The sequence below is a fragment of the Trachypithecus francoisi genome, unplaced genomic scaffold (genome assembly GCF_009764315.1).
Source record: "Trachypithecus francoisi isolate TF-2019V2 unplaced genomic scaffold, Tfra_2.0 Lachesis_group3, whole genome shotgun sequence".
NCBI lineage: Eukaryota > Metazoa > Chordata > Mammalia > Primates > Cercopithecidae > Trachypithecus > Trachypithecus francoisi.
Genome location: NW_022681468.1, coordinates 16,878,848 through 16,895,785, shown reverse-complemented (window position 1 = coordinate 16,895,785; position 16,938 = coordinate 16,878,848). Strand labels below are relative to the sequence as shown.

At 42.7% G+C, this 16,938-nt stretch overlaps 1 protein-coding gene across 7 annotated transcripts in view; it reads left to right on the top strand.

Moving 5' to 3' along the window:
* The window catches only part of TDP1 (tyrosyl-DNA phosphodiesterase 1), a 92,488-nt gene extending 78,122 nt beyond the window's left edge, over positions 1–14,366 (top strand). For 4 of the 7 annotated variants that reach the window (XM_033191633.1, XM_033191631.1, XM_033191630.1 and 1 more), the window contains exon 15: positions 1,273–1,798. In XM_033191633.1, the coding sequence (XP_033047524.1) occupies positions 1,273–1,551 (279 nt within the window). In that variant the 3' untranslated portion in view covers positions 1,552–1,798. Of the gene's footprint in view, positions 1–1,272; positions 1,799–12,666 lie in introns of those variants that run through there. The other 3 variants (XM_033191634.1, XM_033191636.1, XM_033191635.1) reach the window with 3 other exon arrangements.
* The last annotated feature ends 2,572 nt before the right edge of the window (positions 14,367–16,938 follow it).

Sequence of the window (16,938 nt, the reverse complement as noted above, 5' to 3'; positions counted from 1 at the left end):
TTTCAGAGAGTCTTCCACTGATCACCCCCTGCTGCCGAGTTTAAAATAGGCCTGCTAGTCTCTTATGGCACTCCTTTGCTTTTCTTAGCAGCACTTAACACAAATAGTAATTTTTATTTTACTTTTATAGATGTATTTGATGTCCCTCCATCAGACTGTATACTCCATGAGGACAAGGATGTTGATGTTTATGTTAACTCTTACACACTCAGTGCCTGGCACCATGCCTGACCCAGAAGAGGGACTCGAGAAATAAAGTGTCGAATGAACGAATGTGCAGACATCAGCCATTTACTCAGCTTAGTAAATGCCAGAGGAAAGGCTAGAACCCAGATTTTCTGAAGCCCAGTCAACACGGACCTCCCGTGTTCTCTGACACCGCCCATGACCAGCCTCCGCTTGCTAAGTTGCAGTTACAGGGACTAAGAATCTCAGTCTTTGTTCTTTTTATGGGTTCCTAAGACATCAACACTGTTGGGTATGTGCGTATTGAGGATTTGAAGGGTGGATATGTGTGTGGATGGGTGGACAGAAGGAATGAGAGACAGACAGACAAGCAGAATGCCAGGATAATCCACAAAGGGGCAGGAGATGGTCAATGTGTAGAAGCACAAGGGGGCACATCGGTCATGTGGTAAGCACCTGCACTGCGGCAGGCCCTGTGTTGGAAGGAAGTGGCAGTGTGAACATCAGCCTAGATATAGAACCTCCACTTCCACCCTGATTAAGATCTAAAATTAATACCCTATTCTAGAGTTCTTGGAATAAACCTTCCATTTTGATAGGTCTTAAAGAATTTTCATTTTTATACTTCTGTCACATTATATTGGAGCACTTTCGTTATACATGAAAGCAGCTTTTATTTCTTCTTACTCCAGGCAGCCTGTTACTATAGCAATGTTGGAAGTATTTTGAGGTATTTTTATACAGTGAGTTCTACAAACTCTCTGCAAACTGTACATAATGTTTGGTTGAAATGGGCTATCATATCCAAAATTGTCTCTCTTTTTTCTTTGCATCCTTTGTTAAACTTTTGCAAACTTTGCTATAACTTAATTCCTGAAAATTAAAGCTCTTATGTTTAGAAAAAAAATTTTTGAGGCAGGGGGGTTGTAAATATATTTGCCTATGAACATGGAAAATAGCTCTGAAATAATTTGAACTTTATTTAGGTACCATAAAGATATTATTGCTTCTTGGGCCTTCTGGTTTTTTTTTTTTTTTAACCCAGAAAATGAGGTGCAATCATAGATTTCCTCTGTGTGTCTGCAGGGTCTAGACAATTTCAAAGTGAAACAGAAGTTCTTCGCTGGCAGCCAGGAGCCAATGGCCACCTTTCCTGTGCCATATGATTTGCCTCCAGAACTGTATGGAAGTAAAGGTGAGACACAGATAAAGGAAAACCATGGGTGGATATGCATAAGAAAAACAAACAGAGCCCAGGAGAAGTCTTTGGTCTCGGTGGGATCCTGGCTCATGGAACCCTCTGGAAGCTCAGGTTTGCAGAGAGACCTGTGCCAACCTGTCTGGGGCCGTGTAGCCACTAGTTAGTCTTAGAATCCCTCTGTACTCCTATAATTACTATACAGATCCTTCCTGACTACAGTGGGGCTACATGCTGATAAACCCCTCATAAAGTGAAAATATCATAAGTCAGAAATGCATTTAATGCACCAAACCTACTGAGCATCATAGCTTAGTCTAGCCTACCTTAAACATGCCCAGACCACTTAAATTAGTCTACACTTGGGCAAAATAATACAAAGACTGTTTTATAATAAATTGTTGACTATCTCATGGAATTTATTGAAGACTGTACTAAAGTACTGTTTCTACTGAATGCATATCACTTTCACACCATCATAAAGGTCAAAAGGTCATTAAGCCTAACTATTAGAAATTAAAACCAAGAAATGTAACAATAATAAACCTATTGTAACATACATTTATGCCAGGCCCGGTGGCCCACACCTGTAATCCCAGAACCTTCGGAGGCCGAGGCAGGAATATTACTTGAGGCCAGGAGCTCGAGGCCACCTTGCCCAACATAGTGAGACCCAGTATGTAAAAAAAAAAAAAAAATTGTTTTAAATAGCCGGATGTGGTGGATCATGCCTGTAGTCCCAGCTACTTGGATGGCTAAGGTTGAAGAATCGCTTGAGCCCAGGAGTTTGAGGCTGCAGTGAGCTATGATTGAGCCACTGCACTCCAGCCTGAGTGACAAGGCAAGACCTCAACTCTAAGGAAACAAAAAAGTTCTTATGACAATTTCCAAAAAGAAAACAACAAGGAAAGTGGTATTTTATGTTTTTGCAAGCCTCTTTATGTGCATCTTAAAAGGTGACACCTGAATTCTCATTGCTGTGCTCTCTTTGAGGCTGTTGTGATATCACATCATATTAACCTCTGTATACCTGTGTAAAAATGAAAGTGAAAACAACAAATGATGGCTTAGTACTACAATGAAAATAATGTTGACTTCACAGACCCTCCCAACCAGCACGTTCACAAACCCTCAAAAGGGAGGTCCCCAGGGGCCACACTTTGAAAACTGCATGCATTGAATCTTAAGGGCAGTCACCAAGTATCTTTCAGAGTAGAAACACAATAGGAATAGCTGCAGAAGGTTCAGATGTCCTCAGAGGAAGGCTGGCTGGCATCAGTGCACCCACCTGTGTCCAGCCTGCATGTATCCCAGCCTCACGGGCTGCTCTGGTGCTTTTATCAGCCCTGAGAATATCTGTCCTTAAGGTGGGTCCACACTTAGCAAACTCAGACAGGATGAGATATATAATCAAGACACACTTAATTTAAAATGCAAATTACATCACCAAATCAGCATATTCTCCACTGGAAAGGAGAGGCCTACATGAGTAACCAAATTATAATCTGCAGGTTTCTGAGCCAGTGTTAAATCTGAACAGAGAAAAGATTTTTTTTCAATTGGCAAATTTTAATGATATCACTCATTGATACCCCAAAATCTCCAGTTCTTACCAAGCTTGGCCTTGCCCAGTAGGTTCCTCTGTTCCCTTGACAATGTTTCATGGGATCTCACAACTTCCCCACCCACTAACCATTCTTAGCTTTCATGGTGAACCAAGCCTCCTCTGTCTGATGGGCCCTTTCTTAGATTGTGTTGACACATCTAACAAAGTTAATCCTATCTCATGCTGTCCAGTGTGCCATCCTGCCTCTTGCTGGTAACTTTGTATTTCTCTAATCAATAGTTTGACACTAAGTTTCAGGAGGCATTCTTTTTCTTCTTTCTAAAGTGTGGAAATTCCCTATAGCCTTTCTGTTGAGTCCTCCAAATTTGTTGTGTATTCATGCATATTTCATTTTCCGTAGCAAGACTATCAGGATTCTTATCAGAATTTAAAGCAGTCTGTCAGCACCTTACCTGCCACCAAAAAAAAAAAAAAAAAAAAACCAGGAAAAGCCTGCTTTAAAATCAGGCCATGTTTATGTGCCAACTCCACAACTTGCTAAATAGACTTGGACATTTAGTTACTTTCTCTAGGTTTTAGTGTCTCTGTCTACACAATGAGGAACTATGAGTTATAACTCATGTCTACACAATGAGGAACTATGAGTTATAACTCATATAACCCTTATAGGGTTATTGAAAAGATTAACTGAGATTATCTATAAAGTACTTATCTCAGAGCTAGCAGTCAATAAACATTAGCTGTTTTTATTGTAATTGTTATTAAAATGCAAAGTTCAGTTCCTGGCAACAGTAGATGTTGAATTAGTGCGAATTCTCTCCCCTTTTCCGTGGTGAGCTGGTGATTTTTAAATATCTAAAGCTTGTGCAAGTCTGTCCCTAAACCTGTCTACCTCTTCTTCCCTCTTTTGGCTTCGTGCTACTTTTGTCTTTTTCTCCCCTTATCTGTTCTTCAGGTGCTTTTTCTTCCTTTTTTTTTTTTTTTTTTTTTAACCCCAAGTTCTCCTCCTCCCTGTTGGAAGTGGGGACTGACTGATTAGGCTTTATCTGCTGGGGTCTGGCCTTGGGCCCTGCACTTCCCACCTCCAGCCCTGCACCCTGACTGGATTCCACTGCCTTCATTTCTTTAGTCCTAATCTTCAAAGGACTAAGAAGGCAAAAATGGAAGCGCTAGAAGAGCCTTAAAAATGTTCCAAGGTCCCTTTTCTTCCAGTAAAGTAAGCATTCCCAGGAACTTAGAAGTTTACAACTAGGTATAGTGTCTTAGACCATGGAATGATAAATCTTTTATTTGGCCAGCAAGCAGAATGCTTTCCCGTGTTTAAATGGGTTTTGTTTGTTTGTTTCTTCAGCATTTCTTTTGAAAGATACATATAATCTCAGGGTATGCTTAAGCTAAAATAATAATAATTTTTTTAAAAGAATAAAGATACATACGAGAGAGACTGGAGCATTTTATTTAATATTGGTACTGTTTTGTCTTCTGCACTGCCTCAGTTGCATGTAGGACAATATTAGTAATTCAGTATCACCAGTTCATATACAGCCAACATTCCTGGGGAGCCGTATGGACTATAGAAAGGCATTTACCAAGATTGAAAAAGTGAGTGGTTAAGAACATTTGAAAAGCACTTCATTTTAAAAAGTGATCTTCAAGCCATTGTAACACCTCCAAGATCTTGTCAGTGGTTTTTTTTAAAGACAGAAGACTGTACAAAAAGCTTAGCAAAGGAATATACTGCTGTGAATGAAGTAAAGCTCAATGCAAGAGGCTACCAGGTATCTTGAAACCAAGAAAATGATCAAAGGAAAGCAAAAACTAAGACTCAGCTACCAGTATACCTTGCTTGGTGCAGTAGTTGCTGTTTATTCATTCTCTCCACAGATCTCTATTGAGAGCCTGTTGTGTGCAGACACCATCTAGGTACTTGGAATATGCTGGCAAACAAGACAGGCACAAGTCCTTACTCTCATCAAACTTAACATTCCTCTTCTCCTGAAAAATCATACTTAACCAAACCCATTTTACTAATAGCAGTCATTTTAAAATAAGCCCTTTTTTTTTTTTTTTTTTTTAAAGATAGTGTCTCGCTCTGTCACCTAGGCTGGAGTGCAGTGGCATGGTCTCAGCTCACTACAGCCTCACACTGCTGGGCTCAAGTGATACTCCCACTTCAGCCTCCTGAGTAGCTGGCATTACAGTACGCGCCATCATGCCCAGCTAATTTTTTAAAAATGTTTTATAGAGATGGAGTCTATAAAACTATGTTGCCCAGGCTGGTCTTGAACTCCTAGGCTCAAGTAGTCCTCCTGCCTCAGCCACCCAGAGTGTTAAGATTACAAGTGAGAGCCACCACACCTGGCCCAAAGAAGGCTTTTATAAAGCAAAATCACCACCTTTTAAAATCTAACACAAATTATTTCCATATGTCCCACTTGCTGTGTGACCTTGATTTTGAAGAGGAAGCAAAATAGATCAGTGTGTAATCTTTTTTTTTTTTTTTTTTTTGAGACAGAGTCTTGCTCTGTTGCCCAGGCTGGAGTGCAGTGGCCGGATCTCAGCTCACTGCAAGCTCCGCCTCCCGGGTTCCTGCCATTCTCCTGCCTCAGCCTCCCGAGTAGCTGGGACTACAGGCGCCCGCCACCTTGCCCGGCTAGTTTTTTGTATTTTTTATTAGAGACGGGGTTTCACCGTGTTAGCCAGGATGGTCTCGATCTCCTGACCTCGTGATCCGCCCGTCTCGGCCTCCCACAGTGCTGGGATTACAGGCTTAAGCCACCGCGCCCAGCCTCAGTGTGTAATCTTAACCTTTCTTCCAAGAGTATCTGCTTTGCACTCCCTTCTTAGCTTATATTCACTTTGTTATCTTATATGCTATTGAGACAGTAAAGGGTGAGAAAGTATTGAGCTAAGGGTGAAATAAAGCCTATCTTATTTGGACTTAATAAATTGTATGACTCCTTTAAGAAGTAATTGAACATGCAAAGCTTCAGAGGTGTTAGTTATAGTCTATTAAGGAGGTTGTTTTGTTTTCATTATTTTTAAAAAATACCCATATGAGTTCTTATATAGTATTTTTTCTTTCAAATGTTTGGCATAATTCTAAATTTACAGAACAGTTACAAGAAGACTACAAAGAATTCCCATATACTCTTTACCCAAGTTCCCTGAATGTCAATATTTTATCACATTTACATCCTCTCTCACATTAACTTTTCTGATTTGAGAGTAGCAAACGTGATGTCATTTTATCCCTAAATACTTTCATTGTATATTTCCTAAAATAAAGGCATTATCTTACATAACTACAGTACAGTACAGTGATCAATATCAGCAGTTAACATTGATTCAAAACTATTCACATTTTGTCAGTTTCCTCAGTAATATCCTTTATAGCAAAAGAGAAAGTTATTGAGTTATGTCTCTTTAGTCTCCATTAATTTGGAACAGTTCCACAATTTTTTGTTTCATGATATCAACACATTGCATAGCATGGACCAGTTATTTTATAAACTGAGGAACATTCTACTTTGGGTTTTCCACTCACCGTTTCTTTATAATTATATTAGACCTAGGTTATGCACTTTTACCAAGAATACCAAAGAAGTAATGTGTTCTTCCTGGTGCATCGTATCAGGAGACACATCCTATTGATCTAATTACTGGTGATGTTAACTTTGATTGATTGGTTAAATTAGTGTTTACCAGGGTGTACATAATTGTTAACAAGTATAATTTCAAAACTTTAAAAATTTAGGTGACTGAAACTAAATTAATAAACTGTAAATGTAGTTGTTTAATAGAAGAGGTCCTTAAAAGCTGTTTGGCACATGAGGTATGCATAATGTAGATTTAGCACATACATAATATACATAATCCTCCAAAAGGTTTTAAAACCATCGGTTCCTAAATGGTCTAACCATTCTCCCACTGCCTTATTAATTTTAAATAGTCCCCTACATTCAGATAGTAGCAGAATAAACTTCAGTCTAAACCTGTTAGAATTATTGCTAGAGTCCAGAATCATATTTTTCTAAGGAAAACAAAGTTGATTGGATTATCCTTTCCAAATAAAATGCACAAAAGGTATATTGCTTTAAATTGTTGGTATGGCTGGGTGTGGTGCTCACACCTGTAATCCCAGCACTTTGGGAGGCCGAGGTGGGCAGATCGCTTGAGTTCAGAAATTCAAGACCAGCCTGGCCAACATGGTGAAACCCTGTCTCTACTAAAAATACAGAATTTTGCTGGGCGTGGTGGCACATATCTGTAATCCCAGCTACTTGGGTGGCTGAGACAGGAGAATCACTTGAACCTGGGAGGTGGAGGTTGTGGTGAGCTGAGATCCTGCCACTGCACTTCAGTCTGGGTGATAGAGTGAGACTCTGTCTCAAAAAAAAAAAAAGAAAAAAAAAAATTGTTGATGTGTTTCATTTTTAAGGACCTGTTTTTGAAAGGTCTTCAGAAATGAAGCTTTTTTTTTTTTTAATTAAGTACCCCAAAACATTTTTTAGAATGATTTTGGCCATCTCCTTTAGTAAAATCTATTTTTGTTTCATAGTGCAAACAGAAGGCTAAAAGTAAACTACGAGTTCAGCTTTTAAAATTACTTTGTAATCAGGAAGCTTAAGGAAATCTAGGATTGAAATTGATTCTTTTGAAATAAATAAGTACTGAGTTTCAGCAAGTTGAATTTATCCTCACACCAGTTAGATGGTTCTGTTCTGCTGTATATAGTCACAGATTGGTATGTGCAGTTCACAGAGAAAGGTGTTAATGGGTTTCAGATAACATTGATACCGCAATTACAAATAATTGCATTTCAACTAACTTGGTAAATCAGTGCAAAACACTTCAGAGCTTTCTTTGGCATTTCTAGCTGGCATGTCTCGTACATTCCTTGATTTCAGTGTAGGCCAATGTAAAATGGCATTGGATCTTTCAGGATAATTGGTTCATCTCTTTGGCATTCCATCCCCCCCCCACACCCTACTTTACTTATTCCTGGTATAAGAATTAAAAGTGACTGCTCAGGCAAAGACAATGACAGTGGCTTCTGGAGGTCATACATCAAGTTTCGCATAGAGATGACAGTGGAAAATGTATGTGTGAGTGTTCGGGCCTGGGGGTGAGAGCAGAGTCGTAAGTCTGGCCATTTCTGAGGGGGTTGGAGAAAAGACCTTATTACCTGGCTAAACAGGATTTTGTACTTCACTTGGATTTATCTGATTATTCAAAAAAAAGAAACTGTTAAGACCTACATAGTATGTAGGGTGACAGTCCTTATCCTCTGTGAATTGAGGGAGGTGAGTAATCGCAATAGCAGCTAGCATTCATTAAGTACTTTTGTGTACCAGGAACTCATATGAGCACTTGGCATGAGTTAATTCATTGTATCCTCACAACCCCATGAGGCAAGTACGATGGTACAATCCCCAATTTCTAGATGAGGAATCTAGGGCACTCAGAGTAACTTGGTCAGGGCCCCACCGGCAGTCTGGTTCCAGTGCGCACACCCCCTTTCCTGTTACATGGTACTACCTCCCCGTGGAGGGCTAAGTTCTAGAGTTAACAAAGAGGCAGAAGAGGCATACAGTATGACCACAGGGAGAGATGGGACAGACACTCTGTATATAAAGAGATCAAAACTGCATGGGCTGTCATTGTCATCCTTCCAACCATGGCCTTAATGTGTAGGCCTCCTCTTTCTCACCCAGCCTTGCTTGCTTGTTCACCTTCCCAGTTCTGGTCTCCTCCCACTGGAAGCCATCCTCTACAGTGCTACCATGCACATCTGGTCATGACCCTCCCCACTTTTAAATTCTTCCACTAAAATCCAGAAAAAAGCCAGCTTCCCATCCCCTGTAGCCTTGAATCCCAAACTCTGACTGCATCAAGATCATCTTTGATAAAAATGCATATTGCCAGGCCACAACCCAGACCTACTGAAACAAGATGTGTGTGCATGTGTCCCGGGGAAATGTTCTCTAACAGGGTGCCCAGCATTTCTCATGTCAGCCAGGTTAGGGGACTGCTACACAGACATGGAAAAGATCAGAACTCCACATCTGTGGCATGCGTGCTTGTCTGTTTTCCCCACTGGACTAGAAGCCCTGTGAGGTTTCATGCGTGGCTTATTCCCCTCTATCCATAGCACCTAGCAAATCTCTGGCACCTAGCCAGCATGCGACAAATGTTTTGAATACGTGCATGAATTATTACAAGGCAAGTTGTCCTCTCATGGGACAATTAGGAGGATTGCTTAAAGCAGGTTTTCTTCCCAACCGATGAGTATTAATGCTGATTTCCAGGAGTGATGAGTTAAAAGAACCACAACCACCTTCTTTTCTTTTCTCCTCCTATGATTATTTTTCTAGCTTTGCCTCCAGGTAGTGATGGGCTTTTCAGCCAGCTTATAGACATTCTACTCATTTAAACAGCAGAGTTTAGTTTTTGTATTGGAAAGGCTAAAAACTCAAAAAGCAGAGCTACAGGGAATTTGCCAACAGAGTGGTTACCAGGTCCTTGCTTGGGCATTTATGACCTAATTTTGAGGGAGAGGGGTAAATGCAACAGTGATCTTTAAGTTACTGGCCAAGTGGTAAGTGCTTGCATCAAAAATCCTGCATTGCTGAACAGTATGTCTAATAGCATTCATATCTCATATAGCAAGAATCAGGTGTCGTTGGCCTTGGGAATGAAACAGAGCTGATGTTACTCAACAGAATAGCATACAGGAAAAGATGGGTAAATAACAGAAGTCCAAGCACAGAAAGAGTTTCCAGTGGAAGAGAGCAAGGGCTTATTGAGGCCAATGAGTGCAATGGGGAGTCGGAGCTGTCAGCCCTGCCAGGCCCTCAGCTTCTTAGGAAACAAACATGCAACACAGACCCAGGTGTATGGCTCTCTGACAAGCTTGTTTAGTTAACAAAGAAGTGTCTGATTTCATGCTTTCAAACCATCCCAAAGCCAGAGACAGTGTTCTGATGATTTGCTGCCATCTTTGTTTTTTTTTTTTTTTTTTTTTTTGAGATGGAATCTTGCTCTGTTGCCCGGGCTGGAGTGCAGTGGCCGGATCTCAGCTCACTGCAAGCTCCGCCCCCGGGGTTTAGGGCATTCTCCTGCCTCAGCCTCCCGAGTAGCTGGGACCATAGGCGCCCGCCACCTCGCCCGGCTAGTTTTTTGTATTTTTTAGTAGAGACGGGGTTTCACCGTGTTAGCCAGGATGGTCTCGATCTCCTGACCTCGTGATCCGCCTGTCTCGGCCTCCCAAAGTGCTGGGATTACAGGCTTGAGCCACCGCACCCGGCCGTTTTTTGTATTTTTTAGTAGAGAAGGGGTTTCACCGTGTTAGCCAGGATGGTCTCGATCTCCTGACCTCGTGATCCGCCCGTTTCGGCCTCCCAAAGTGCTGGGATTACAGGCTTGAGCCACCGCGCCCGGCCCATCTTTGGTATTTTTTCCTACCTATCCTGCTGGGTGCTGCTGTTCGCATGATGGCTCTGAACAAACAGTGAGGCTGCAAGAAGACAGCAGCAGATACCATTGTTTGCCAGACCTTCCTGTGACCTACCATCTGCCTCTGTTCAAGAGAAAGGGAAAGGTTGCCCCAGAGGCAAGTTTGCAGTTGGGAGACACTGCTTTAACTTGGTGGTCCAGGCCAGACCCGCCAAGAGGCAGTTTACTATACCCATTCCAGCCCCTTGAAGTTTCTCTGTAACACTTACCAAGACAATAATATGGGGAGTTATTTTTAATCCTTGTGATGTATTTACGATCTACCCATATTATAGTTCTTTTGAAATGGTTTGACTCTAGCAGTGGCAATGTGTGGTAAAAGTGATTTGTTGAAATGTTTTCAATTTCTGAAACATCAGTTAAAATGAAGAAAAGTTCACATTTATTGAGCACCTACAACAGGAGCTTTCACAGATGTTCTCATTTGTGCTCCACAGTAATCCCTGGCAGTTGCTAACGTAATTAATTCCCATTCCATAGAGGAGGAACTTGATGCCATAACCCATATGCCTTCCCTAGGATATTAAGAGGGACGGAGGTAGACTTGACGTGGTCCTCAGTGTTCTTTCCATTGTACCATACCCAGGTGTGTTGCTTTCTTCAGCTTTGGTCTACAGTTATTTATACAGAGACCTTCATGTTTCATAAACTATTAACCCTTAACAATAGAACAAAAACATTTTACAGATGTGACTCTGGGCCTCTTGGTTACATTTGACCAGCTGAGAGCTGCACCCATGGCTGTACCAACCACTACTGTTGCTTTCTTCTGCTTCCTAAAAGAAGAAAGGAATTGCTGCCCTTTGTTAGGCCTTTTCTGTCTGCCAGATACAATGTCTATGTGGATTTTTCTCAGTCCTCGTGAAAGCTCCACAACATAGGTACAGATAAGGAACCTGGGGTTCAGGTTAAAGTGATTTGTCAATGTGACACAGCTAGTAAGTGGCAGCACCAGGATTCGCCCGTGTCTCTGAATGCCTCCCTGTATTAGTCCGTCCTCACACTGCTAATAAAGACATACTGGAGGCCGGGCGCGGTGGCTCAAGCCTGTAATCCCAGCACTTTGGGAGGCCGAGACGGGCGGATCACGAGGTCAGGAGATCGAGACCATCCTGGCTAACACGGTGAAACCCCGTCTCTACTAAAAAAAACTACAAAAAACTAGCCGGGCAAGGTGGCGGCACCTGTAGTCCCAGCTACTCAGGAGGCTGAGGCAGGAGAATGGCGTAAACCCGGGAGGCGGAGCTTGCAGTGAGCTGAGATCCGGCCACAGCACTCCAGCCTGGGTGACAGAGCGAGACTCCGTCTCAAAAAAAAAAAAAAAAAAAAAAAAAAGACATACTGGAGACTGGGTAATTTATAAAGAAAAGAGGTTTAATTGACTCATCATTCCACATGACTGTGGAGTCCTCACAATCATGGTGGAAGGCGAAGGGGAAGCAAGACACGTCTTACATGGTGGCAGGCAAGAGAGAGCTTGTGTAGGGGAATTCCCCTTTATAAAACCATCAGACCTTGTGAGACGTATTCACTATCATGAAAACAGCGTGAGAGGCCGGGCGCGGTGGCTCAAGCCTGTAATCCCAGCACTTTGGGAGGCCGAGACGGGCGGATCACGAGGTCAGGAGATCGAGACCATCCTGGCTAACACGGTGAAACCCCGTCTCTACTAAAAAATACAAAAAAACTAGCCGGGCGAGGTGGCGGGCGCCTGTAGTCCCAGCTACTCCCGAGGCTGAGGCAGGAGAATAGCGTGAACCCAGGAGGCGGAGCTTGCAGTGAGCTGAGATCCGGCCACTGCACTCCAGCCTGGGCGACAGAGCAAGACTCCGTCTCAAAAAAAAAAAAAAAAAAAAAAAAAGAAAACAGCGTGAGAAAGACCCACCCCCATGATTCAGTTACCTCCACCAAGGCCCTCTCACAACACGTGGGAATTGTGAGAGCTGCAATTCAAGATGAGATTTGGATGGGGACACAGCCAAACCTTTCCATTCCCCATGTTCACTCACCCTAGTGTCCTGATAGGAACCTTTGCTAAAAGCTGTTGTCTGAAGGGGGAAAATCTTCTGGGCTTGGTTCAGAAAATATTCTACCACAGTTTAGAGAGTCAAGCACATAAGTGCTTTTATGCCATCAGGTGAGTGCATTTTCTATGATCCTATTCAAATAAATATTACATAATGTGTTTTTCCCCCAGATCGGCCATGGATATGGAACATTCCTTATGTCAAAGCACCGGATACGCATGGGAACATGTGGGTGCCCTCCTGAGAATCTTGAGGCACTGTGAAATTTAAGTGTAAGACATTGAGCCACAAACATGGAATCTCTTCTTTGTACTGGATGTTCACTCCCCTTAAAGTCTTACTTGTACCCCTACAAAATCTGCAAAGGTCACTCTGATGAATGGATGTTGGTTATACTTTTAATGGACATTAACATTCTCAATAAAAAAAAAGTATTATTTTCTTAATTCACTTTTATATGTTTTGGAAAGAAAACTAGTGAACTTCTCTATGCTAAAAATATGTACTGGTTGAGTATCCCCTGTCTGAAATGCTTGGGACCAGAAATGTTTCAGATTTTGGATTTTTTTGAATTTTGGAATATTTGCAAATGCATAATGAGATATCTTGGGGACCCAAATCCAAACACAATTCATTTATGTTTCATATACACCTTATAGACAATAACCTAAAGGTGATTTTATATATTTTAAGTAATTTTATGCATGAAACAAAGTTTTGACAGCCTTTTGACCGTGATTCATCACATGAGGTCAGGCATGGAAATTTTCACTTGGAGCATCATGTCAGCACTCAAAAAGTTTTGGATCTTGGAGCGTTTCAGATTTTCTGATTAGGGATGCTCAGCCTGTATAGATATAAAATTATCGTCACAGTGACTTAGAATCTCTTGGTGCTGTCAGCTGTTGGGAACTGAAGATTGACTTTGTGCTTCCACCCTCCATCCAGAAAGGCACCCTTCATTCCAGGAAAGGCATTCTTCATTACCCAGGAAGAACGTGGTCATTTCCTTTTTCACCCATGCCCTGTCTCAGCTTTCTGAGTATGTCTTGTGGGGTCGCTGGAGGTGATCCTAGGGGATGCCCGTAGGATCTGTCTCAGAGACTGATGTGCCGTTTCAGCCCCCTGCAGCTAAGAATTGTATTGACTGTCCTCATAGCAGCTTTTCATAGCTTTCAGCTTCAGCTTTACGAGGCTTCTCTCTCCCTGGCACCCTGCTGGCTGCCTCACTGCTTAGTCCCACCAAACCCAAACACCTGCCCAGGGTAAATGAGTGTCTCTTCTATCCCCAGAAATTTCCGAGAGAACAGCTCATAGAAACATCCAAAGCACACAAGTATTTTGGGAAAAATCGTAAAAGGTGACTTAATTTGGTGCCTTAAATTCACCAGTGAGGAAGCTAAGGCCTAGAAGGTTAAGGATGTCCCCAGGGTCACACAGCCAGCTGGGCTCAGAGCTTCAGTGTCTTTGTGCTTTGTGTGCATTGCGTTCTCCCTAGGGTGCTTTAGACCTTGTTTGTTTTCTTCTGCATGAGGCTGATTTCCAGTTTGTCATCAACCTCTTTATCTTATAATTTAGAAGGATAGAGTTGAATGTTAGTCTTGAAAGATTTGCTAAAGTAGTCTTTCAAATGTTCCTCAGAGGCCTAGGATTTTCCAAAAGTACCTTAGGAACCTTGTAGGCTGCGGTGGGGGTGTGGCGATAGAGGAGGAGGCAGGGAGACAGGGCTGCAGGGCCTCCCACCTTCCAACAGACAAGCTCTGCTTTATCTGTTTTACATACTGGGATTCTGTAAAGAATATTATCTGGGGTTTTGTATGTATTTGTCTGTGTTCAGCTTTTTAAAAATAAACTTGAAAAGCTACTGAATTAATTTAACCAGTTTATTTTGCAGGTAAGAAAACTAAGCCTTAAACCTTTTGTGACCCTACCCTCTATGTACAAAAACATTCCAGCTCAACATCAGATGAGCCCAACAGCCATAAAAGGAAACAGGGAGAGCCAGGGGCTGGTAGTGAAAGCCGACATCATGGTGGGGCTGGCCCTGCAGTTTAATCTGAGCGTCCAAAGGACTGTGGCAAAGAATGTGATTCTCACCATGCACTGGCCCCACCCAGGTTGGGGCAGGGGCAGCATAGGCTTCTGGGTAGTGCCAGGCAAGCCTCGCAGTCAGCAGGGCATCCTCATCACAGCTGCAGTCAGTTGGCCTGCTCTGGAACAGGACCCAGCTAATGAAGACAATGGTGGCAGATTGACAGCTAGACGATGACTGTGTGGGGTCACATGGGTACATTGCTTATCTGATCCACATAACAGCACAAGGAGGCGGACTGGCAAAGTGGGTCAGAGCTCAGAGCTGGAGTCAGGTGGCCAGGGTTTGAATCTCAGCTCTGCCACTTACTGGCTGTGCAGCCTAGACCAAGTTATGTAACTTCTCTGTGCCAGGGTCCCCCACCTACTAAATGAAGGAGGTGGTAATAATACCCTTTGTACAGGGTTGATGTGTCTGGTGACTTAGTACATGTAAAGTGTTAAGCCACACCTGCACAGCATGAAAATAGTACAAGTGCTTGCTGCTGTCACTGTTACAGGTAGGTCATTAGGATTGTCTATATTTTCCAGAAGGAAATTCAAAAGGTAAAATGCTTGTCCAAGGTCATGCTTCTAGAAAATGTGCTTTAGTAGCACCTGAGCTCAGGTCAGACAGCACCCAAAGCCTCTTCTGCTAACTGCTGAACTGTACAACCAGAGCTCCAGGGCAGTGTGGTAGGCTATATGTAAGGAGTTGGACTGTTTTTACCCCCAATCTATTGTGGATAACATTTTTAGAATATAAAGTCAAGTGCTTGGATTGTCTCAACACTGTCAATTACTATGGAAGTTTCTGAATGCTTGCTTTGACTTTCTGAACTCAGCACCAGCCGGCCTTGCTGAGTCTCCATTTCCAGATGGGCCCCCCCAGGCCTAGAGGAGTACTACTCCAAGTCTGGCAGTAGTACTCACACTTGGAATAGTATTCCTGTAGGCCCTGGGGGGCCCACCTGGAAATGGAGAGAGAGGTTCTGCAGGATGGGCTGAATAGATAACATTGAAGTCACATTAGGGAAAGTCATGGTCAAGGAGTTGACACTTGGTAGGTGTCCAGGCCCAACCCCTGACAACAGTGCTGTGCCCCTTGCCAAGCTGAGGGGCCTAGGGAAGGGCAGGGCTGAGCCAGGCCACTGGGGGTAGGGTCACTACCCTGTGCTTTCTGGCACAGCTGATGGCACACATGGGAAGTAAAGTAACTCCCCAAGAATAATCAAAAACACGTGGGAACACAGAAAACAAGCATTTCTACTCAGAGGTCTTTTCTTTTTTTTCTTTTTTTTGGGGGGGGTGGGGGTGGGGACTGACCACAGCATGCCTAATGTTTTTGAGGAAACTGTGCTTCTATCATTCTCCCATTGAGGTTTAACAGTTACTTCTCCCTGACTGAGGAAAGCCTCACCTCGGCTCTGTGGGCATGAAGCTGCATGCCCCTGATTTGGAAGGCTGTATTTTTCCACCTAACAGTAACAGCTTATGTTTCCTGAGTTCTTCCAGTGTTTCAGTGCCTGTGCCTGAGTGCTTTACACTTAATCCTCCCATCAACCTCCTGAAGAATATACCATTATTAGCCCTATTTTCCTTCTTTCCTTTTTTCTTTGCTTTTCTTTTCTTTTTTGGATAGAGTCTTGCTCTGTCACCCAGGCTGGAGTGCAGTGGCACAATCCCAGCTCACTGCAACCTCCACCCCCCAGGTTCAAATGATTCTCCCAAGTAGCTGGGACTACAGGCACCTGCCACCACGCCCAGCTAATTTTTGTATTTTTAGTAGAGACGGGCTTTTGCCATGTTGCCCAGGCTGGTCTTGAACTCCTGAGCTCAAGCCATCCGCCTGGCTAGGCCTCCCAAAGTGCTGGGATTACAAGCATAAGCCACCATGCCCAGCTTTATTAGACCTATTTTACAGATGAGGAAACTGAGGTTCAAGGGAGTTTAATAACTTAAAGTCCCCGGTAAGCAATGGAACCAAGACTGCTGTCTCGAAAGTGCACACCTTCCTGCAGCACACTCCACACAAGTTGAGCTTGGTTTTCCTGGATTCTTTAGTGGAAGTTATATATTTATCCCTAATATAAATTACGTGATTTCTAGTGTGAATATGGTACTAACTCCATATTATGCCTAGGTCAGATCATCTTACAAAATCTTTGACAAATTTTCCAAGTTTAGTAGCCTACTTATTTCAGACAAATCCAGGACAAAAGAGTACAATAAACTGTACAATTTCTTACTGTGTTTCTATCAACTAGTAAGTTAGGTGGCCATTGCTTATATAATAGGATTCACACATCCAAAAAATGAGAGATGAAAGGTGGTCTGTGGCCATATGCTCCTGGGAATGTCAGCAATGACAT